Source organism: Choloepus didactylus, chromosome X (genome assembly GCF_015220235.1).
Source record: "Choloepus didactylus isolate mChoDid1 chromosome X, mChoDid1.pri, whole genome shotgun sequence".
Taxonomy (NCBI): Eukaryota; Metazoa; Chordata; class Mammalia; order Pilosa; family Megalonychidae; genus Choloepus; species Choloepus didactylus.
In genome coordinates, this window is record NC_051334.1 from 107269718 (window position 1) to 107293562 (window position 23845).

At 35.2% G+C, this 23845-nt stretch overlaps 1 protein-coding gene across 1 annotated transcript in view; it reads left to right on the top strand.

Moving 5' to 3' along the window:
- LOC119522295 (protein diaphanous homolog 2-like) overlaps window positions 1–23845 on the top strand; it is a 308625-nt gene that overhangs the window by 62472 nt on the left and 222308 nt on the right. The window contains exons 4-5 of the mRNA XM_037820855.1: window positions 3819–3920; window positions 15694–15933. Coding sequence (XP_037676783.1) covers window positions 3819–3920; window positions 15694–15933 — 342 coding nt within the window. The remainder of the gene's footprint in view (window positions 1–3818; window positions 3921–15693; window positions 15934–23845) is intronic.

The following is a 23845-nucleotide window of genomic DNA, read 5'->3' on the forward strand; positions in this document are numbered from 1 at the left end:
CAAGGAGCATGATGTATACAAACTACTCTCAAATGTTTAGTAATTAGAGAAATGGATGGATAGATAGAATTACATGGCAAAGATGGCAAAATGTTTTAAGTTGGAGGATCTAGGTATCTGGGTAGGGGGTATGTTGCAGTTCCCAGTATGGGGTTTGTATTATTTTTGCAGCTGTCCTATAAGTTTGAATTATTTTCAAGTTAAAAAATTAAAATATGCAAAAAATCCCTAACCATTAAATGTAAAAAAAATTGCCAAAAAATATTACTTTTAACATTTTGCCACATTTTGCCATATCATTCTATATATCCATCCATCTATCCATCATCTATCTTCCTATCTATTTTCTAAAGTTAAAAATTAAATTTAATTCTTTAGCATCCACTTTTAAAAAATGTAGTTATATATGTGGATATTTACATATATTGTATTTGTAATAATGTATTTTATTTAACCCAATATATCCAAAATATTATCATTTCTACCCATAATTTTAAAAGTTAAAAATGTATGATTTTTTAGCCTTAGATATTATGAACAGCCTTTCATGTATAACTTAGAGGATGTCAAAACTATCAACTCATCTTTACAATTTATTTAGAGAACATAAGTAGTTGTAGATCAGTGAGGTACCTAAATTCATAAGCTATTTTGTTTTCCAGTACAGAGTCTATGGGCAATATGAATTAAGTAAAATCACTGACGTGATCCATATCAGTTCATGTGTCTTTTTCGTGCTCTTGCTCCTAGCTGCTGTTGCAGGTCCCTGCCTTCAAAACCCCTCCGTTAAATGTTTCTAGGCGTCTCATGGAATGTCTTACACATTCTTGGACTAAATATTTTGTCAGTTTCCATGTAGCAGCTGTGGGTGTTTTCCATCATTTCCTGTTTTGACCCCTTCCACTAAGGATCAGTGTGGGGGGTGGGGGGATGGGCAAAGTGACACAACTGGTAGTGTGCTGAAGCAATGCAGGTGCCAAGTTTGTGGGGTGTTTGTTCTGTGGCAAAGTAAGGGAAAATGTCTTTCTGCCCCTCATGACTGTTTTTTTTAATTCAGTTTTATTGAGATATATTCACATGCAATGCAATCATCTGTGGTGTGCAATCAGCCGTTCACAGCACCATCATACGTGCATCCATCACCCCAATCTATTTTTGAACATTTTCCTTATACCAGAAAGAATCAGAATAAGAATAAAAAATAAAAGTAAAAAAGAACACCCAAATCATCCCCCTCCCACCCTATTTTTCATTTAGTTTTTTGTCCCCATTTTTCTACTCATCCATCCATACACTGGATAAAGGGAGTGCAATCCACAAGGTTTTCACAATCACACTGTCACCCCTTGTAATCTACATTGATAAACAATCATCTTCAAGAGTCCCAGACTACTGGGTTGGAGTTTGGTAGTTTCAGGTATTTACTTCTAACTATTCCAATGCATTAAAACCTAAAAAGGTTATCTATATAGTGTGTAAGAATGTCCACCAGAGTGACCTCTTGACTCCATTTGAAATCTCTCAGCCACTGAAACTTTATTTCGTTTCATTTCTCCTCCCCCTTTCCCCTCATGACTTTTTGTAATATACTTGATTAGAGGGGTATTAAAGCAGTGATCTTCAAGCAGCTCCCCTTTCCACATGATTCAGACATTTGTCCATGTTGGGGTGAGCTGGACATAGAGACACAGCTAAGAAAGAACTATACTGCATTCACAATCACCCCAACCTTTTCTAAATTGTAGGCTTTCTTAGTGGACCAAGCCAATTCTCTTCTTTTAGGTGGCAGAGTTCTTTCCCAGGAGGCTCCTTACTCCACCATATTAATAGACTTCAGGTTGATTCTTAGGACTGTACACATTAGTCGCAAGCTGTGCCTTGACCCCTTACACTTTTCCCATTTTCTCTCTTGACATGTTTTTGGTGAGTAGGTGAAGGATGGTGGAGGCCAATGAATATCTACGTCTCTCTCCTCTGCGTGTCTCCTTATTCACTTTCCTCTTCTATTCAGAAATCTGTGGGCATGAAAACATATTAATACACAATCTTACACTACATCTTTGCAAAGTTTAGTGTGTATGTAAAAAAATCAGGCATCTTTAGGCATTGGTGATGATAACCACTTGCAACCACTACAGATAGCTGACTTATTAAAACAATGAATACCATAATAGTAGTCTACATTTGCACACATCTGAGAGAGTGAATTTTATTCCAAACCTGATTTGCAAATTCGGCCTACTGAGTATTGGCAGTTATATAAGTTTGTCACTCGCCCATAAAATGGTACCCAGAGTCAGAATACATCCAAGCCCACTGATTGTGCTACATATTTCATAGAATTGAACAGAGAAAGAAAACATGTCGCCTACAGCTGTGGTAACTATATTCTGAAAATGAGTTAACAGGTTATTTGTAGTTAGAAAAGAAACAAAATATCAACAAAAAATTTCATATTCTGAGCTAAAATTCTACTTATATTTGATTCATTCTATAATACTTATGTTTACAATTAAAACTTACAATTAAGTTGGAGTCCAAAATATGCAGTTGATTTTTTAAGTAAAATTTCATAATGTTCTTCCTAATCTTTCCTATTTAGTTTCACTGTAGTGAATGTTATTCAAGTTATCAAACTGAGTGTGCTTTACTTAATAACTTAATACTTCACAAAAATTCCGTTAACAGAAACAAAAAAAAAACAAAACAAGTAATTTCCGTGCATCAGAAATATTCTGGAAAAATGGAAATAATCTTTACTTACTGTAAGAGGGATAATATTAATGAAGGAAAATAGTGGATGCCCTTAGTGTCATCTGATTATACATATATGGAAATAAGTCCATAATTTCCTTCTTCTAAGTCAAAGGGCCTGCAATTTTAAAAATTGAGTCTCACCAGTTAGACTGCAGATGCCATTGCAGGCCTAGAGTTTAATGGAAAAAACAGAAACAAAAAACAATAAGAAATTGAGTGGGAAGAGAGAGAAAATAAATGGGGCAAACAAAGGGCACCTACAGGGGGGCATGATGCACTTGTCCTCTATGGAACTTCTACTATATGTTGCCTAGGCTACATTCTTAAATCTTAGTTTCCTGCTTGCCTCCCTTTCCCATGTCTGTTGAAATCCCACATGAGTCCCCAAAGTGTTTGTTGCAGGCTAATGTAATGATAATTAGAAATGTACCAAAGTCCAGGATAAAATAGACTGAGATGAATTAATCAATTGTGATTCTCTTAGGTGTCAAACTTGAGTGTGCAACAGATCTCGTCACTTTTGCTTAATTCTCTATTGAAAGTTGGGATGCATTGTGTACTTAAAGATGTTTTAAATAATGGGAGATTTTTTAACAGGCTGGGTATGGTTTGTAAGATTGAAATGGTTCCAAGTTTTGCAAAATTATGAGTAATAGAGTGGATTTTTTTTAGTATATTGGACATGAGCTAACTCTACATAGCATTTTTCTGTTTTCAGTTTAGATTGACTAACTATCATGACATGAAATAAAGCTTAAAAAATTTATGCCATGTGTTTACAGCCTAGAAGTTTAGTCAATTTTGAAATGCCATTTTTTCTTATATGATCTTTTAATATAATCTTTGTATACTATAGTACATAGAATCCAAATATTTTTACACATTCATTCATATTTAATTTTAGTTCATTTTTAACTCCATTATGTTGGAGGGGGGCACTTATACTATAACAGAAGCACAATCAGAAATTTATCTACTATCCTAATCACCTTTAGAGCTGCTAATGGATGTCTGATAATCTTAATAAAATACTAAATGTTTATACTTTTATTTCTTTTTAGAACCTTGTAAAAAATCTTCCTGAGCAGAAGGTACTCAATGAATTAGCACAGTTTAAGAGTGAATATGATGACCTCTGTGAGCCTGAACAGTTTGGAGTTGTGGTATGTATCTAGCATAACGGCCCACAAACTCAGCTGAGGGTAGTAGCACGTGTCAGAAACAGTGAGAAGAAAGACATTTCAATTGTTGACTTTTTTCATACTGGGTAATTACATAATTTATTATAATATTGGCTGTCAGAAAAAATGTCCTTGTTTACCTATTATTGTTTATCATTGTATTAAAAATCAAAAAAATAAGATTTACATTCTACAAAATACCTCAAGATACCTCATGGTCTCTTCTCTCTATAACAGTACTAATATTTGATTCTATTAGTATGTGCAAAGTAGTACACATTATCATATTGGCTATTTTTTTTCTTCTATTTAGATCTTGATATTAGAATTTGGACCCAAAAATCTTAGACTGAAATAAAATGGTAATAACTAGATAAATAGCAAAATATTAAAGAGTCTTTTCTGAGGTACATATTGTGTCAGAATAAGCACAAGAATTTTCACATTTCCTTTAAAGTGTAATTAATTGAAAGTTTAAATGTACTGTTTCACTGGTAAGAAAATCTCATATATACATGTCATGCTTTAATGCAGTCAAATCATTATTGGAGTGAATTATGTTTCCTTTTCCCCCCTTGTCCAAAGCAGTTCAAAAGAGAACTAGTAATAAATTACAAATTAAAGAATATAGTTAAATGTTTTAATTATCCTCTACACTTGCTATTTAAATAATTGACAAAAGAAATTGTGGGGAAAAGGACATTATTTATTTAATTTCTTGGAGAAAAAAACTATTTTTGACTTAGGTGTTCAATACGAATTTCTTTGCTTTATGAATGAATAGTTCCATTACAGTTGCCAGCTTTACCCTGACTCCCTGACCATTTTCAATCTGCATACTAAACCTTTAAATTACCATCATACCTAATAATCAAGCAGTATGTCTGCTTCATCCAAAATATTTTATAACCTTTTTAATAGTAATATATTCAAATTGTTCTGATTTGGTACTTTGCAATTTAAAAATTCTGTTTAAAGTCAAAATGTGATAGGACAGATCATGTTCCTTTTGAACATGTGCAATAACTGCTTGCCCATATTTAGAGTTTATGAATCCTAAGACATGGTGTCTTAGTTTGCTAATGCTGCAGAATGCAAAACACCAGAGATGGATTGGCTTTTATAAAACGGGGATTTATTTCGCTACACAGTTACAGTCTTAAGGCCACAAAGCATCCAAGGCAACACATCAGCAATCGGGTACCCTCACCGGAGGATGGCCAATGGCCTCCGGAAAACCTCTGTTAGCTAGGAAGGCAGCTGGCATCTGCTCCAAAGCTCCGGCCTCAAAACGGCTTTCTCCCAGGACGTTCCTCTCTAGCAAGCTTGCTCCTCTTCAAAACATCACTCCCAGCTGCACTCTCCTCCTCCCCCCGAGTCAGCTCATTTATGTAACTCCACCGATCAAGGCCCACCCCAAATGGGTGGGGCCACGCCTCCATGAGAACATCTCATCAGAATCATTGCCCACAGCTGGGTGGGGCACATTCCAAGCAAATCCAACCATCACCAAAACGCCTGCCCCACACAAAACCACAAAGATAATGGCATTTGGGGGACACAATACACTCAAACCGGCACACATGGGATTGCTTATACTGATGTAGGAGGATACTGTTAAATCATTGGAAAGAATATCAGGAATGTATATTTGGGGTCAAATAGAGCATATAAAGGTACGGGGAAGATATTTCTCTTATTTTTGAATTAAGCAAATTTAATCAACTGACTTGGCTAGATATTATTTATTAGCTATCAGCACTTTAGAGTGATATTAAATAATAAAATTTCCTAGACCAAACTCCACACTTGAAACCTAAGCTGCTTGGATTCATATTATAATTGAACCAAGGCTATATACCATTTGAGAATTCAGCTGTGTCATGATGGTTATGTGTTTTACAGTAGGTATACTACACAATTTCTCTGAAGCCATTTTTTTTTCCTTCTGAATGCAGTTTATCTTGGAAGATGTATTAGTTTGCCAAACAAGTCCTTCAGGAGGAATATCCTTGGTACCACACTGAGGAAATGAAGTTTGGGGACATAAAAAGCAATATACCTTCTGAACTAAAAGCAAAATAGAAAATGGAAGAGATTTCTTGTTTATGTACATAACCATAAATAATTCTGGTCCTGTATGTACACAGATAGTCACTTGGTCCTCTTATTTGCTCTCGCCATCCTTAGCTTCATATCTGTGGGGGAAAAAATCAAGGACATTACAAAGTAGTTTATGCTATGTAACTTATGTAAGGTAGTATCAATCAGGACTTGCCAAATAAAGTTTAGGTAATCTCATATCTAGGAAAGGATTTTCTGAAATAATAGAATATATGCTTTACAATGCTGAGAACAATATTCTGTAGGTAGTAGGCAATAGGTAAATGTTTATTGAATTGAATTATAGCACAATTATTAAATGCATATGAGACTGAGATTAAAAATAGCATATTTTAGGTCTGTAAAAGCATAAACTATACTAAAACATGTTTCTCCAGGACTATGCCAAATAAATTCACTTCCTTGTAGTTACATCCGAATACATTTTAACCCTCAAATATATATGGATAACCCACAGTTACAACTTTGGAAATGTGTGGAATCATTTGTGTAAATGAGTGAGACCCTAGTCTGGTTGTCTTGCCTCTACTCTCTTCCTTTGTCAATGCTGTTAGTGTATTCTTCTTGCAATCTGTATTCATCATATGATTTTTATTTCAAAAACCTTCAGCAACTCCCAGAATTTACAAAATAAAACCCACGCTCCTTAGCATTTTCACTCTGTCTCTTATTCTCTGGTTTTCTCTCTCCCTGTTCCCTTTTGTGAACTGAGTAAATTGGTATCTTTATGACATTTAGCTTTTAACCTCAGCAGTACTCTTGTTGCCATTTCAGGAGTCATTTTTACTTATTCCTACTCAGTGGCCTTTCATTTTTCCATAGTAGCTGTTCCATACCTTGCCCGCTCTCCTCAAGTCTTCTATTCTTCCTCCTTCCCCACCCTGTTCACTTACCACAAACAACCTTACCTCCTGCTTGCCAGAGAAAAGGAAGACACTCAGGTCTCAGAACCTCCAGTATCTCTTCAACCTACAAATTTATCTCTTGCCATATGTTTTCTTAACCTACTTTCTGTCAAACCTCAGGAAAGGAGCTGCCTATCACTCTTAATAATTATTAATAATTAATAATTATTATTATTACTACTATTATTGATAGTAACAAAAATGTATTAGGACTTATTCTTGTCAGATACTAGTCCAAGCATTTTTACATGAGCCATCTCATGTATTCCTTACAGTAACCTTATGTGTTTGGCACTATTATTGTCCCATATAATGTCTAAGGAAACTGAGGCTAAGGTAGGCTAGGTGACTTGTCCAAGATCACATAGTAAGTAGTAGATGCAGAATTCAAACCCAGGCAGTCTGACTTGAGAGACTGTGCCTTTAGCCACTATACTATACATGCACCCATGTAGTGTGTGTGTGTATGTTATGTGAGGGGCTGGGGAGAGGGAGTATGTTCCAGTTTGCTAATGCTGCCAGAATACAAAATACCAGAAATGGATTGGTTTTTATAAAGGGGGTTTATTTGGTTACACAGTTACAGTCTTAAGGCCATAAAGTGTCCAGGGTAACACATCAACAATCAGGTACCTTCACTGGAGGATGGCCAATGGTGTCCTGAAAACCTCTGTTAGCTGGGAAGGCACGTGGCTGGCATCTGCTCCAAATTCTGGTTTCAAAATGGCTTTCTCCCAGAATTTTCCTCTATAGGCTTCAGCTTCTCTCCAAAACGTTACCATCCGTTGCTCTTGGGACATTTGTCCTCTCTTAGCTTCTCCAGAGCAAAAGTCTGCTTTCAAAGGCCGTCTTCAAAATGTTTCTTTAAGCTGCATCAGCTTTCTCAGCTCTTTTGCGTTCTTCAGAGTGTCCCTCCTGGCTGTAGCAAGCTTGCTCCTTCTGCTGAGCTCTAATATAAGGCTCTAGTAAACTAATCAAGGCCCAGGCTGAATGGGTGGGGCCATACTTACATGGAAATTATCTATTCAGAGTTATCGCCTACAGTTGGGTGGGTAGCATCTCCATGGAAATACCCGAATTACAATCTAATCAACAGTAATATGTCTGCCCACACAAGATTGCATCAAAGATAATGGTGTTTGGGGGGACATAATACATTCAAACTGGCGCAGAGTGATATATCCTACTACATGCTAATTTATTTGCCTGTTTTGGGCACCATTAACTCCTGCCTACCTTAGGACTTAGTTCTGTTAGTTATTCTTTTGCCTTTTCAACTTGCCAGTCCTCCATTCTGTTCAGAAGAAATTCTTAAGTCACTCCCTGGCAAAAACTTAATGAATGGATGGATGAATAAAAATCCTTCATAGAACCTGTGGTCTCTGCTAGCCACTGCCCTCTTTTCATTTGGTAGCATCAATCTTTTCAAAGAGTAGTCTCCTTTTACTCTCTACTTCCTTATCTCTCATTCACTGCTCATCCCACAGCAATCAGGAGACTGCCTCCTATAGTGCATTGAGACTGATCTAGGAAAGGTCTACTAATTACCTCTAATTGCCTCTAAAATATACACCAAACCATGGACTCACTTTTCTTTATCTGTACTGTGACCCACCTTAATCCACACCACCATTATCACTCTCTTCATCCATTACAATATACTTCTAGCTTGTTTTTTCCACAGTTTTGCTCTTTTCCAAATCAGTCTCAGCATAGCCCTGGGTATGGCCCTTCTATAGAGTGCAATCACATTGCATCCTGGTATTTATCAACTTAGGACCTCAGGGCTGTTCTACGCACTAAGGCTACAATATACACTCCCTACCATGACCTATAAGGTCTTGTATGGGCAGACCCCTGCCCACCTCCCCTATTTTGATCTCTGACTCTTCAGACTTTTGCTCATTATGCCTCAGCCACACTGTATTTTATTTTTCAGTTTACCATGCTCTTTCCTGCCTCGGTACCATTACACATGCTATTCCCTCTTATCCCTACTCACTGTCTGCCTTTCTCCTGCTTGTTCTCCGAGTCTCAGCTTAAATTCCACTTTCCAAGTGATGCCTTCACTTATACCAATCAAAATTAGGTCTTCCTATTAAATGCTCAGGGCAGCTTTTTTCTTTACTTTTCAAGGAATTATCCTGATTAGTAATTAAATGTTTATTTGTGAGGTTAATTATTGAAGGTCTATAACCCCCACTGGATTGAAAGTTCCATTAGGACAGGCATCATCTTGGTTTTAGTCACAGAATAGATACTTAACAAATATTTGTTGAATGTATTAACATGAATAGATAATCAGATGAACTCTTTTCATTCCTGAAAATTCTGTACCCATATTCTGTATCCATGTGGCACTTGATAACATTGAAAAATTTATCCTTTTTTTTGAAACTGTTTCTTTCCTTGGCTTCTCTAATAATAAATACTTATTTCTGATTTTGTTCCTATACCCCTGGGCAGTGTGCTACAGAGTCTGCATTATTATATAACTGTCCGGAAGATAAAAAAACAAACGAACAAACAAAATCTTACCAATTAGGAATACATGTATGCCATAAATGGGATTTCTTCTTCAAAATTTGTTTAAAAAAATCAAACAAGCAAACAAAACTGGTAATACTGGGGAAAAATATGGTCTTGTGGAAGAAATAAGCTTATCTGAGAGAGTGACTGGAGCTGCTAAACTTTCTCTAATCTTCTTTTTTGTTTTTTTTTTAGCAGCCACATCATTGGGTTTGCTTATATTCACTTGTAATCAGCCAGAAAGAAATAAAAGAAAAAAGAAACAAACAAAAGCAAAAACAAAAACAAAAACAAAACAAAACAAACAAAAAAAAAAAAAAACAAGAAACCGGTAACTTTTCCTCTGTCCAGAGGCAGACCTCCTGGTAAGAGGGAGATGTTAGTTCCCATACCTTGTATGATCAATAATCCTTTTCTATAGGGGGGTAGATTGGCTGTAAAGCGTCCCACTGACTTATTCTCCAACCTGCCTCCTGTCGGAAATAAAGCGGTACCTGTAAGGGAATAAACGCTCTCTCGGTTCTGGAGGAGAAAAGAATTTATTTACGATCTTGCAAGATAGGGCGTCCAGCCAAACACGTGGAAGGCTGGCACGCCAGAGGAAGAGAATGGCGATCTTTAAATCTCCTACTCCTAATTCGCAAGTCCCTCCCCTGTTTCCCCATTGACTGGGTACTACAGAGGTTACAGCCTATCCGAGAACACTAACTAATTCATCTTTTGAGATTTTAATTTGTACAGCCAATCCCAGAGAGCCAACTAGCTCATTATTGAGATTTTGAACTGATCAGCCAATCCCAGAGAGCCAACTAGCTCATTATTGAGATTTTGAACTGATCAGCCTATCCCCCCCAAATTTTTATTTTTATTTTTTTGCTGTGAGTTCCCGCCTCTGATATTACCTCATATCTCTTTACATGGTTACTTTTCCATATAAGGAGCAGGCAGATTCTCTCTTCTCTTTGTCTGGGGCTTGTTTAAACTGGTTTTGCCTCCATTTCCCTTATTCCATGCTGTCTCTATGTGAAAACGAAACTTATTCCTTTCTTACACTCCCACAGAATTGAATTTGGTACATCGTTGTAATTATGTGCTGTACCTTTACTGGAAAAAAACACAGATCTTTGAAAGCTCTGGCAGTTAGAACCCTCGGCAGGAGCTTTTAGACTCTTCAGAGTGTGTTTACAGCTCAGCTGTTCTAAAACCTCAGAGCTATGGAAATTCCCACTTGTCTTACACTGGGAATGGAAACCCATACTGTGTGTATCTATTAAACTAACACGTCTTCTGAGAAAAAGAAGGCAATAATTAGTTCTCTTAGTAATCGGTACTTTGTTTCTCTGACTTCAAAATTACCCATATTTTTCAATTAAAAACATTTTAAAGCTATAATCTAACAAAAAGATGTTGAGATAGCCTTGTGCATAAAAATCTTTATAATGAAAAGCACAGATTATATGATATTGCTGACAACACATTTTTTTTTCTCTTTTTATACAAATATATGAAGGCAGGAGGAGTGGATTTATGCCTATAGTGGGAAGTACAACTATATAAAGTTATAAAGTGAGTGTGCTTTTTAAATTTTTTAATGCCCCATAAGAGATTATGAGCTCTATTCAAGATAGCTTAACCAGGTGAAAAGGAAATTCTTAAAAGCTTTTTTTTTTTTTCTCCAACATATCATCAAAGGCAATTAGTTTGGGTAGAAAATTGCAGCTCTTCTGTTCCATTAATATTAAATCATTTTTCAGGTTTGCATATTCACTGGGAAAATCACATTTTTCTTTATCTGCTTGCATTCAGAGTCTTCAGTGTTTTGATATGTAATTCCCTGATTGTTTCTGTTTTCATCTTTCTGTAAATACAAATGCTAGCACTTACTTCCTAGATGTTCTTTCATTTTATCTATGAAAAAACTGGTTTAATAATTTTAAGAACAGGTCAGAGAAAACTCACCATGACTCATTCTCATATCCACATTTTCATATTCTAGTTCATTTCATTGACTTCTCATAATAATCCATTTTGTGGCAGGATTGCTTATTTTTATTAGCCATTGCAATAAAATCAGGTAAAATAAAACCATCTGACTAAATATTTAAATTAGGTCTGGATGTCAGTCACTTTTGCTATTGATTGCTTTTTCATTAAATTCATAGAATCAAAAATTAACCCTTTTATTTAATCTCTGAAAGACAATAGCATAGCACCACAGTAGCAATTTTCATGAAATGTTTTAAATATGGTTGTTCTTGGCTTCGCACAGCTGTTTTCAGAAAGATGTTTTGAAATTCTTGCTCAGTTTCTTAGTGTGATTCTTCTGAGTTGACAGTATTTTTGAGGGTAGACTGATGGTTCTTGTGCTCTCTTCCACACTAAAGATGAGTAGATGTTTGTTGATGTATAATTTCTCCATATCGCTCTCCTTGAGGAAAGTATTTTCTATTAACACATCATATTTTTCTGGAATAGAGTCAGTTTTCAATACTCTATTTTTCTAAAACTTGATTTCACATATTCACTAAGGCTCTTATTTCACATGATGTCTGTTGTGCAAACATTTGCCATTTACCCCATATAGCAGGTCAACTTTTATTATCTCATCCAGGCCAAGTAGTGGGTCTGCTGCAGAAAGTAGAGAGATGAGCAAGAGAGATCCTGCCCTTGAGGAGGTTATTGTCTTAAAGAGGATAAGAAAATAATTTATTTAACAAAGAGCCACACATATCCTTACTTTATTTCCATACTTCCAAACAGGGTTTTACTTAGTCATTCACTCTGAATTACATAACTTGTATAGGCAGTTCTGCCTGCTGTCTAATTTAAATCTACCCTTCTTTAATGTGGCTTCTTTAGTGTTCCCTCCACCATAGTTATTGACACAAAATAATTCTGTGTATTCCTTGTGCAATGGAACATAATAGTATTCAACCATTTGTGGGAAAAGTCTTGTAGCAAATGTGTATGTAACAAATTAATTCTAATGAATTTTTAACTTTCTATGTTGAAGAGTCTAAAGGGTCAGTTATGCTCACATGATGATGGTAGTTAAAAATATGTTTCTTAGCAAAAGGAAAGATAATAGAAATAGCCTTTAAAGGTGGCACGTGACTACAGGAGTGGCAGGTGGCCATTTTTTCCTCCTCCATACATCGTGTTTACTCTTGTGCCTTTTTTTCTTTCTCTGTAGATTCATATGGTAGTTTGGTAGTAGATAAATATTCACCAGCTGCATAGGTAGTGAAGTGTACAAAATTCAAATTATTTAACAAAAATGTGTCTAACTCTTTGGGGAAATAACCCGCTTGTAACTGCTCTCACTAAGGCTGTCAGTGCACTTTTTTTTTTAATATAGTGCAGATCAGCTAAAGAAATGAGAGCTGCTTGATGTGATTTTGATAGACAAGTACCTCATAACACAAATAAATTCCCTACATATTACAACACCATGGTCAGCATCCCACAGCACTTCAAGGAATGAATTATAAAACAAAGGAAGTCAGTCAACTAAAATGCTATGAGGGACCACAACTGAAAACAAACATGCATTTCAGCATAGTTTTTGTTTTATTTACTTTTATCACTTGGGTGTACTCAAGTGCCTTTATGAGACATGAGCCTTTGAATGATAATATCTGTAGCTGGGGATGTTGCTCAATGCTTCCCATTATTTCTAAGCTTAGTTATCTAAGATAGTTCTTTAACCTACCAAAGCCGCTAATGGAGGTTGAACTGTTGTCTATCAGTGTACCCTGGTCTGAGAATAAAAATTCCTGCTTGATTTAATTGCAGCAAATTCTGTCAGTATGATCAGTGCATACTGATTTGTGGCTCCTATTAAGAGATTTGCCCATATAGCTTCACCTCCTCCATAGTCTCTTGATTTGACAGTGACACGTTTTCCATGATAACATTAATAACAGTAAATGTATATATTATTGCATTAAAACTGGTTAAGGGGAAAACAGATTGATATTCTATAGTGTGTTCACTAGATCACGAGCTCTGGTGTTCACTGAGCCCTGGAAACACACACTCCCTAATTGTGGATGAGAGAAACGTTTCCTCAGATCTAGGAGAACAATCGAGGACCATCGTTTCTTCTTCTTGAGAATTTCTAGGGATGAAGAAAGAGGGTAATAATAATAGCTTGTTGTAGAGTGCTTACTATGTGTCAGGTACTATTACAGGATCTTTATGTGTAGTTTCTCATTTAGGTCTTACTACAACTTACATGGATGATTTAAGGAGTACATTTAACTGATGAGAAAATTAAGTCTCAGAAACATTAGGTAAATTGCACTTGGTCATACAACCAGTAAGTGCCAGAGCTATAGTTCACACCTAGTTCAAAGTCAAACTTGAAGTCGCTGTTTTTTCCACTACAGGTTACATTTTGGGTCTGGCAAATGCGGAGAGTCTTTTTCTAACCCTGCCCAAAGAGATCATCACTTGGGGCTCTGAATTTAGACTAAGATTGGTTCTGGGAGTTTTGGAATGACCCAGCTGGTAGCAAATGACCTTGCAGAGGGTACCTTTTTCTTCCTTGTATCAGCCTACTATTATAGCTCTTTAAGCTATGCATTCTTTTCCCAATCTAGCTCTTTTCTAACTGATAGTCTGGCTCCTATTTGTGTGAATGAATGCAGTCAGTCCTTTGTTCATTTTACATTTACTTAATTGTGTGTAATTTATCATATTTATCATCTGCCATGTGCCAGGCCTTGTTCTAGATGCCAAATGAATGAGGGAATGTTTTCAAAACATAAGGGCAGTTCTGACTTGAAATCAGGCTAGTGCTGATAGATTAATCTCCAATAATAGCAGTTCAGCAAATTTAAGTCACTAACATTTCTGGTTTGATATCTTACCTGAAGATGGGAGAGTAAAATATTACCATCATCTGTTAATTTTGTTCAAAGGACAATCTGTCAGTCCTACTTGGGAGAGTATCTTGAAAATGGTTAAATCAGCTAAGTATTGCTTTTAAAATCAATCAGCAAATATTTGAATATCTAATATATGCAAGACCTTGTGCTAGGTGCTACACAAGGTGCAGTATTTGACTTTTTAGTTTCTCTCCGTTTACTCATCCATGACCTTATCTTCCATAACATCTATTCAGATAACTCCCAAATCTGCAAGCTCCATTACTTATCTCATCCTTAACTCCTGGACTGTATTTCCAAAAGCTACCAGCGCATCCATCTCCTTCCACCTGGATATCACACTGATACTGAAAACTCAACATATTAAAAAAGCAATGCTATTTTCCCTATCATATTGGTATCATTATAGTCTGTATGAGTGGATTTGGAGGGGGAAAGACTGGAGAAATCAGGGGGAACATTTAAATAGTCTATTTTAGTAATCCAACCTTGAAGTACATAAAATTTTAGCTGGATTGGTGACCATGTAAACTAAGGGACAATTCTAAGAAGTCCTTCAGGTTAAAATATTGGTAAGGATTGACAATAAACTACATTGTGGATGCCATGAGTTAAATATCACTCCAAGATTTGGAGGCTTAATGATGAAGTGTCTTTGTCAATAGAAAGATGCATTATTTGGTATTATGTGGTATTTGAGAGGATGGTGAACAAATTTCACTTAGATGCTAATCAAAAATTTTGATAACAGCCACGTTATATTTTTCATTTGTGGATCTATCTAGCATCCTTTCCCCCAACTTTTCACAACTCTGGAGGCAGAGACTGTACTCCTATGTAATCATCAAAACAAAACTAATTGATAGGAATTTCCCCCATTTTACAGATGGAGAAACTGAAGAATAAAGAAGTTAGGTAGACTAGTCTCACATAGTCAGACTACATGAGGGATTCTGGATGGAGTCATGTGTGATTGCATTTACTACTTAGCTATACACTGCCTATCCTCCTCCCCCTGACTGACTTACTTGAGTGTAGGCAGCAGCAGAGCAGGAGAAGAAATTCATCTGCCCTCATTCCCTGAAACTAAACAAAGAACCAAGCAATAAACATACCAAATTAACGCCTTTGATTAAAATGTTTCACTTGAATGTCTAAAACAAGCAAAAATACTGGTTAAAAAACCCAGAGAGAATTCATTTTATGCAGAAATTTTACAGTATTGTCTATGAAATGATCTACACTAAAGAGATAAAATGACAGTTTTTAAATGTATATTCTTATAGAGCATTCCTTGTCTTACAGATGAGCTCAGTGAAAATGTTACAGCCTCGTCTCAATAGCATTCTTTTCAAGCTCACATTTGAAGAACACGTAAACAACATCAAACCAGGCATCATAGCAGTGACTCTTGCCTGTGAAGAACTGAAGAAAAGTGAAAGCTTTAACAGACTATTAGAATTAGTTCTTTTGGTTGGAAACTACATGAACTCAGGCTCCAGAAATGCTCAGTCTTTAGGGTTTAAGATCAACTTCCTTTGTAAGGTAAGATGCATTTTATAATGCTAATTCACAACAGTAATCTCCTTCTTGTCTATGACAAGGGTCACTCTAAATAACAATAGTAATTTAGTCACTGAATTGTACAATTTAAAAGGGTAAATTTTATGGTATATGAATTATATCTCAAAACAAATAAATTTTAAAAATTCAAAAATTTTATTGTAATAACAGTCAAGGGACTATGCAAATTTTTTTGTAGTATAGTAGGTACTAAATTCTTGCTGATTAAATCTTCCTGGAATTCATAGGCCAAAAAAAAATGCTTTTATAAAATACAGGCAGTGTTATATTTCAGTTCCTTCATACTTATTTTACATCTCTCCAAAAAGTATTTGAGAAGCTAAATTCAATGAAATAGATAACCAGAAATTTCTTTTTTTTAATATACTTTGATTATTCTACTCTAAGGTATTGCTCTTTATTGTTGTGTCATTAAGCTTATACTAGGTATCTAGTGCATTATCTAAAAGTTTAAGAAAAACACTAGGTAGATATCATCTTATTGTTTTGAATAGGCCATTCCGTAAAATTAAATGTTTGTGAAAAGTAAAAAAAGAAACAGACCCCACAAGCGATCGTATATATCCATTTCTAGGCTAGAGAAAAATGCCTTATTCAAAGAAAAGTTCTGTCTGTTACAGAGAAAACCAAACAGACCCTGAGGTGAGGGCCTGTAAGAAAGCTATAAACAAAAATGAATCTGAAAACAAGCAATCTATCTTTGGCATCTCACCATTCTTTCCCTTTTTTTCTCTCACATCTGAAGACATTTTAGAACTTTTGTTGGTTCTTAAAGTATATTATAATGAGAATCCCAAATCTAGGAATGAATAAATAGAAATATGAATTTCTTTTCTATTCATACATTAAATAAATGAATATTGTATATACATGAACTAGCATTGTAATATGTTTCAGAAATTACTTGCTCCTGGTAGTTCTAATCCAGATAGACATAGAGAATAACATTTATAGATAATAAGATGTAACATTTATAGATCATAGGATGTATAATGGAATTGTAGCTGTTGGCTTCTGATTTAATTTTGACAGATGTAAGGAACAGAGGGAAGATCATCTGGAATGCCAGATTTACTCAAGAAAGCACTTTTATTCCCTCTTCTTGTGATATCAGGGGACATGTGAAATTACTTGATAATTCCTGAGAGAATACAACAATGCTTGTAATAAATTAGAATAAATCATAGACATATTGGTAGGATAAAAATAAATATTTAATACTTTTTGATGTATTGCATGCCACATAAAATAACCAATACAAATAACTCACTTCTTATCAAGATGCTGCTTGTTTAGAACACACATGCAGTATGCACAGTGAGTGAATCTTGAGTAGTTCTTGGTTATTATTAAAATATTAAAAATTGAAAGAGAAACTTGGATTGTATACCTATTTCACATTTGATTCATATTTAAAAAAAAGACTTTTTAAACAAACCTAATTTGAACAAATATGTATCCATATTTTTAAGTATCTTAATTTCACACTATTCAAATTAATTACACAAACTGACTTTTTTGAAGCAAACATCAGTAAGTCATTTATACACAGGAACAAAAATTACATTAGTCTCACAGAAAGATTTTACAGTACATCTTATATTTAGGAGAGAGCCTTCTTCCTGTCATCTACCTGTCAAATAAAAGTTCCTCCACACAGCACTGATCTGACATCTATCACTAGAGGTATGCTCAAAGGATTCAGCACAAAGATTTTTGCCCACTTCAAATAAAATAAAAAATAATCTTGTGGGAAATACTATCATGTAGTAATAGGTGTTCTCGAAGAAAAGGAAGTGAAGGTTTTAAAATCTTTTTTTTCCCCCACCTTTCAGAAGAATTTTTAGCTTCTGGGAAATACTTCTAGGGAACTACTTGTCATTAGGAAAGAGAAATATCATATATATGCATGCTATTCCCATAATGTCTAGGATTGAAAGGATGTTCCTGGGATACAAAGGACTTTGAGTAGATGTAGATGTGTAAAATGACAGAAATTTACTGAAGTACATAGAAGTAATTAACTCAGATCTGTAAGCTGTTCCCAACTGAATTTACTAACTATTGATGTAGATTAGCTAGAGTTGCTGTTTAATTCCAGTCCTATTTTCAAAGATTACTTTGTAGTTTTCCTCAGTGATTTAAAAAGCAAAAGGCAAGAGGAACTTCCCTTGTAGAGTACTGATTATGCTTTGAAAAGATACCATCTACCCACCTAAATTATTCTAATGATAATTTTCTTTCTCAGTAAATTTAAGACCGTGATCCACTGCTTTTCACAGAAAGCTATAGAGTATGTTAAAATATTCACTTAGTTAAAAAGGAGCCATGTATACACAGCTTAACTTGTAAAATGTATCTTGTATTAAGTTAACCTAAAAAAAATTCAAACGGTCACAGTTGGCTGCTATGATATTTGGAAAGAAAAGGAAAACAGATGGGTTAACCAAAATGTCAAATAACGCTAAAGGGTATCAATACTATAAGTACTATGCTCACCATAAAATGGTTTGTTAATTTGCAGCAGTGAATTATCACTTTGTGAGTCACCAAACCACTGTGCTGAACTGTAGTAAAAATCATTTCAATGAAGATGAGTTCCCAGTTAGCTTGGCCCTGCTTGCCTGTTGGTTATTAAAATTCTAACCAATAGCATTGCTATATTTCATTGCCATTTGTCATTTCTGTTTTCAGTATGTAATCACATATATTATCTGCATAAGAGCAAAACATTTAAAAATACTGAGCCCTTCCTATGCACTGAGTTTTATGGGTATATCAGATCAGGATCTTGGTTTGCAAGCAACAGAAAGTCATTCTGCCTGACTTAAGCCAAAAAGGAATTCGTTGGAAGGATATAAGGTAGCTCAGCTAGAAGCAGGAAAAGCTGAACAATTTGGCCTTTAAAAGGACAGCAACTATGGCAGCTTTGAGAATTCAGGTAGCAGGAACTAATGGAAAGTTTTTTCAGGATTTTGCCTTTGTTGATGACTCCCCTCCAACTGTTTTCTTCCTCCTTTCCCTGAGTAATTCAAATTCTAATTAGTAAGAAAGAAGGATTGGCCTATTGTGGATTACAAGAACATCCTTGTCCAAGGGAGGGCAAAGATATCGCTGATTGACAGTAATATCAAGACTACATGCAATGAAGGATTGGTCATGCCCTAAACAATGCTCTTACCAAAAACTGGGATACCAAAGGTTAGGGGTAAGTAAAGGAATGTTAGGCAGCCACAAACAGACAAAGACAAAACAAAACAGATTGTCAGTACACCAAGGGGATACAAAAGATACATAAGATACACAGAGATCTCAAGAAGTGTGTGGTACAGTTGGATAGCCAGGAAATATCCATATAGAATATTTAAGTAACATCGTAAGATATGTCGTCATCAATGAATGCCAAAATTAATGCCGTTGAGATTACCCACAGTTCAGAGGAGGAAGAAATCTTTGTTGGTTGCGGGAGAGGGAGTACTGGTAAATTGGAAGAGAAAGACCTTGAAGGGTAGGTAGGATTGGGGTACATGAGTGGAGGAAGACATAACGTTACAAGAGGGGAGAAGACTGTTGTGGGCTCAGAACCTACATTTAGCTCCCACTTTGCCAATTACTAGCCACATTTTTATGGATAAATCACTTACTCTCTCTAAACCTCAGTTTCCTCATCTGTAAATGATAACATATACTGACTGTTTCCATTTGCTAATGCTGCTGGAATGCAAAATACCAGAAATGGATTGGCTTTTATAAAAGGGGGTTTATTTGGTTGTATTTATAAGGCCATAAAGTGTTGAAGGTAAGGCATCAACAACAGGGTACCTTCACTGAAGGATGGCCGATTGTGTCCAAAAACCTCTGTTAGCTGGGAAGGCACGTGGCTGGTGCCTGCTTGCTCCCAGGTTGTATTTCAAAATGGTGTTCTCCAAAATGTCAGTGTCAGCTTCCAGTGGCCATCTTAAAAATGTCTGTCTAAGCTGCTCTTCTCTAAATGTCACTCTTAGCAGGCTCTTTTTAAAGTATTCCAGTAAATCAGTCAAGACCCACCCTGAATGGGCGGGGCCACACCTCCATAGAAATAATCTAATCACAGGTACTACTACAGTTGACTGGGTAATATCTCCATGGAAATATCCAATCAAGAGGTCACACCCTAATCAAAAAGATTAATCAATCTGCCCCACAAGACTGCATCAAAGAACATGGCTTTTTCTGGGGGATATAATATATCCAAACTGGCACACTGACCCTTGTTTATTTCCCTAGGTTTGTTTTCAGGGTCAAATATAAAATAAAGTAAGTAAGTACTTTGAAAATTTATAATGGTAAACAAATGGTGATAGTTATTTAAAATGACTGCATACAACTAGGAATAATCATGTTATGTTTCAGGGTAAATTAGAAAATCACACTGGCTGGAATATTGGGTTTCATGTTGGAAATGAGTGATAACATTTAGAAGGCAGGTTGTGAGAAGATTCTAAGTTAGTTCTATATTACTTTGGATATCTTTCTTCCATAACTATTTTTCTTTTTGAAAATCATTTACAGTCCATGTCATAACTTACTAATGCCAAAAAAAACTTTTTTTTTTTGACTTTAGTAAATATTTCTTTCTCTGGCACTATGACTTCCAAATAATTCTATTTGGAAAGAGAGACACAACATATTATGACCCAGAAGGATAGTGTACTTTGTTGAGATGAAACTATGTCGTAAAAAGCACTGAAAGAAAATCTTAAGGTTCACTGCGGAGAAAATTTTAAATAATCTTACTTTCAGTTATTGGGATTAATATGATAATGTAATTGTGCTACTTTTTCTAACATTCATCATTTATATATAGTTTATACAATATATGATGGCCTCATATTATCCTAGAAGCAATTACATGGTGTTAATGACAGAATATCACAGTTATCACCCCATATATACAGAAGAAAATATCCATCTTCCTCATAGAAGTTGTAAGAAAGGAAGTAAAATCAGTTCAACTATTTACATTGCTGCTTCACTGTAAAATAGAAGATGTACTTACCAGAAAATCTTATTTGTAAGGAAAACTGACAGTAAAGTTTGGAAATAAGTAATAAAGGAAAAAATCTGCAAAATATCTATGAAGAAGGTCATATGTAAGTAGTACAGAAATTTTACAATGTCTAATCATTCTTAACTGAAATGTGGACTGTGTTCTTATAAACTTAGAATCTTAGCATAAGACAGTATCTAATCTAGCCTCTTTGGTCTATAGATGAGAAAACCTATGCATAGAGAAGTCAGGTTCATAAATCTGAATAGTGACCAACGGTTTGGTTTTGCCAGGGACTGAGTAATTTTCCTGGAATGTGGAACTTTCAGTGCTGAAATTGGGACAGTCCCAGGCAAACTATGACTGTTAGTCAACCTCGTTATGGAATTAGAAGTAGGACCCTGGCTTCCTAATAACGCTCTATTTCTCTTTCTCTTTCTCTTTCTCTTTCTCTTCTCTTCTCTTCTCTTCTCTTCTCTTCTCTTCTCTTCTCTTCTCTTTTCTCTCTCTCTCAACGTGTAGTTTAAACAGCTTCTTTTAATATGTAGGTGAAACAGCTTGCCTTTCCCTTTTCTTGTAATGCCTTTACTATTCTTTATCTAGTTTTTGCCTATCCTGTCACCTATTTTTGCCCTTCAGCTCCTCTTTTTTGGTTCCCACAGCACTTTCTGAGGACAATTATTATAGGAGTATTCACATTTTAATTATTTTATTTCTCTTTCTCTTTCACAAGACTCAGCATTCCTTGAAGTCTGGATGTATATCTTCTACATTATATCCCCAGTGTCTATTATATATGAAGCTCTCAATTAATTACTGTTGAATGAAAGCTAGGCAACTTGATAAAATAAAAGATTTGTTGTGAATATTCAGCATAGGTGTTAAGTGTTTTTGAAAGTGAGAGAATTTTGTTCCTCACTGATGTAAAGCATATATTATACCAACAATACTATGCAATCAATATGCAATTGAAGACTTCCATAGTTTAAGACATAAAAATTAATTGTTTGCTATAATTGTAAACTAGCAATTTGCCCTCAAATATGAGTTAATAAATGGATTAATATGGGTCTATTAATTTAAAATGAAAGATACCTTAGAAAATACCACTATAGGATGTACTGAATGACACTCCAACATAGATCAATAAATCTTGGTCAATAGCCCACACATTTGATTGGCTGTGTTTTTACAGTTGACACTCCAACATAGATCAATAAATCTTGGTCAATAGCACACACGTTTGATTGGCTGTGTTTTTACAGTTTTCAAAGTGTTTTACTTGTGATTTAGGGAGGTTAAAAATTGTGAACCCCATTTTGCAAATTAAGAACTAAAGTCCACTGATGACATGTAAGGTTTCCAAAATTAAAAAGGTAGTAAACGTCTGAGCTGGGACTTCAATCTAGGTTTTCTGCCTCTAAAACCTATTTCATTTTCAGTGCAGCCCACCATCTCTCATTGCATTGTAACAGAATGTTTGGTTTTACATGCCTCATTTTCGAAGAAGCATTATAGAACCAACTCTGCCACGTAGAGTTCTGAAAATGGAAAAAACTGTGTGGATTTTCTTGGCTCTTTGGCAGCTTACGAAACTTGGAATTTATCATTTTTAATTTAAATTCAGTTGAAAGTACTTCTAAGCCTATGAATAGAAGGTTTCTCTTCCCCTAATAGATTTTAATGTATCCAGGCACCAGAACCTATGCATGTGTAATAAAATAGCACCTAATAATCTGAATAATTATAGAGATATTGCTGGCTTTGTATAAAATCTCAGAGCATATCAATATTGCTTGAGTAATATTGATATGAGAACTGCTGTTCTCAATATTTTACAAATAAGGATCCACTATCCAGAGAGATGGCTTATGCACATTCACTCAGTAACAGAGGCAAAGTTAGGATCCAGCCTTTCCTGGGACTTGGAATAGTTCTGAGAATCATGCTATTTTTAGAATTTGCATTGACTCTTTAGTCTCATCGAAATATGCTTTCTTTTATCTGACAATATTTATTATTATTTGAATTTGTTTATGGGGGTGTGGTTGATAATTTGCTGAAAAGAAAAAGACTTTGCGTGATATAATTTGACTGGAAAACTTGTTTAAGAGAAGATTAGACTCACAATCAGGTATGGAGTAGGATGGAATGTTAGGTGCTCTTTCTAAACTTTCCTTTTTCTCACTATGGATATTTTCAACTTGCCTTCTTGTCAGGCTATTTGCAGCAAATAAGTTTCAGTTTTTGGTCTCTCTAAGTCTCTGGTTGATAATCAGTGATAAAATATCCAATGCTATGGGAAAATGCAGAGGAGCTTATTCATGTTACTTTGCATTTAAAAATGTCATTGTTTAATATAATGACATACTGTACCCTTTGTTCATAATTCATGACCAATGGACACAAACATTTCAATTTAAGGATCTGTTTGTGCCTCATTAGATTATATTGAATCAAGAACATTCACAATTTCTGACCTCTGGAACTACTAAGTACCATAGGATGGCATAAGGACAGAATATCATTCTTAATTTTAAATGGTTTCTTATGTTCAGCTTATTTGATAGTTGACCTTTATTTAAGTTCATTGTGTTTTATTGTATTGTACTTAATGGGCTGTCATCACTGAGAACCACTGAATTGTTTCTTGAGCTTAAAGGTGAATTTTGCACCAATGTGGTACTATGCCAATGGAAATATTTTAAAGTCATTTTTTGTAATCATTTCATGGGTTTTTGTTTTCTACAGATCTGCATGTAAGTTGATAGACCAAAATTTGTAACTGTTAAATAGTGAACACTAGTATTAGGTCGGTAACTACAGAAGTTTTTAAATTTATAG